The sequence below is a fragment of the Rhincodon typus genome, unplaced genomic scaffold (assembly GCF_021869965.1).
Source record: "Rhincodon typus isolate 14 unplaced genomic scaffold, sRhiTyp1.1 hic_rhity00006821, whole genome shotgun sequence".
Taxonomy (NCBI): domain Eukaryota; kingdom Metazoa; phylum Chordata; class Chondrichthyes; order Orectolobiformes; family Rhincodontidae; genus Rhincodon; species Rhincodon typus.
The window spans coordinates 2404-3254 of NW_025972459.1; the positions used below are offsets into that span (position 1 = coordinate 2404).

Below are 851 nucleotides of genomic sequence, written 5' to 3' on the forward strand. Positions count from 1 at the left end.
CGCTGACCCTCCCACAGGGCCCGCTCCCTCGGAGCTGATCCTCTGACAGCGCCTGCTCCCTCAGCACTGACCCTCTGACAGCGTCCGCTCCCTCGGAGCTGACCCTCCTACAGCACCCACTCCCTCACCCTCCGACAGCGCCCGCTCCCTCACCCTCCCACAGCGCCTGCTCCCTCAGAGCTGACCCTCCTACAGTGCCCACTCCCTCAGTGCTGACCCTCTGACAGCGTCCGCTCCCTCGGAGCTGACCCTCCGACAGCGCCCGCTCCCTCACCCTCCAACAGCGCCCGCTCCCTCGGTGCTGACCCTGCTGACCTGTTGTGGGTGCAGTTATATCAGGGCACCCCTCCCTTGGGGATGGGGTGGTATCAGACAGACACTGACAAGCCACGCTTCTGCCAACTTTTGCTTGGAGCCGGGCAAGAGCAGGAAAGACTTACCTACGTGCCAGAGAGGCAGGATTGTTGGATTGAGAGCACACTCCGAGATTAGTCTGCCAATTCCTGCAGCAAAGATGGAACACACAATACCGTGAGCTGTCAGTGTGCATGGGGACAGACTACACCCTATTCCTTTCCCATCCCGTATCCAGGAATAGCTCCCATCCATGTAACAGGCTCGAGGAGGGGGGGCTGAATGGCCTCCTGTTCCTGCGTAACAGGCTCGAGGAGGAGGAGGGGGGGCTGAATGGCCTCCTGTTCCTGCGTAACAGGCTCAAGGAGGAGGAAGGAGGAGGGGGAGCTGAATGGCCTCCTGTTCCTGCGTAACAGGCTCGCAGGAGGAGGGGGGTCTGAATGGCCTCCAGTTCCTGCGTAACAGGCTCGAGGAGGAGGAGGGGGGGCTGAATGGCC

The 851-nt window shown here is 61.9% G+C and overlaps 1 protein-coding gene across 1 annotated transcript in view; it reads right to left on the reverse strand.

The window, feature by feature from the left end:
• Positions 1–213: 213 nt before the first annotated feature.
• Positions 214–851, reverse strand: part of tafazzin (tafazzin, phospholipid-lysophospholipid transacylase) — a 6304-nt gene continuing 5666 nt past the window's right edge. Inside the window, exon 8 of the mRNA XM_048594189.1 lies at positions 214–503. Within this exon, the coding sequence (XP_048450146.1) occupies positions 331–503 (173 nt within the window). The 3' untranslated portion in view covers positions 214–330. The remainder of the gene's footprint in view (positions 504–851) is intronic.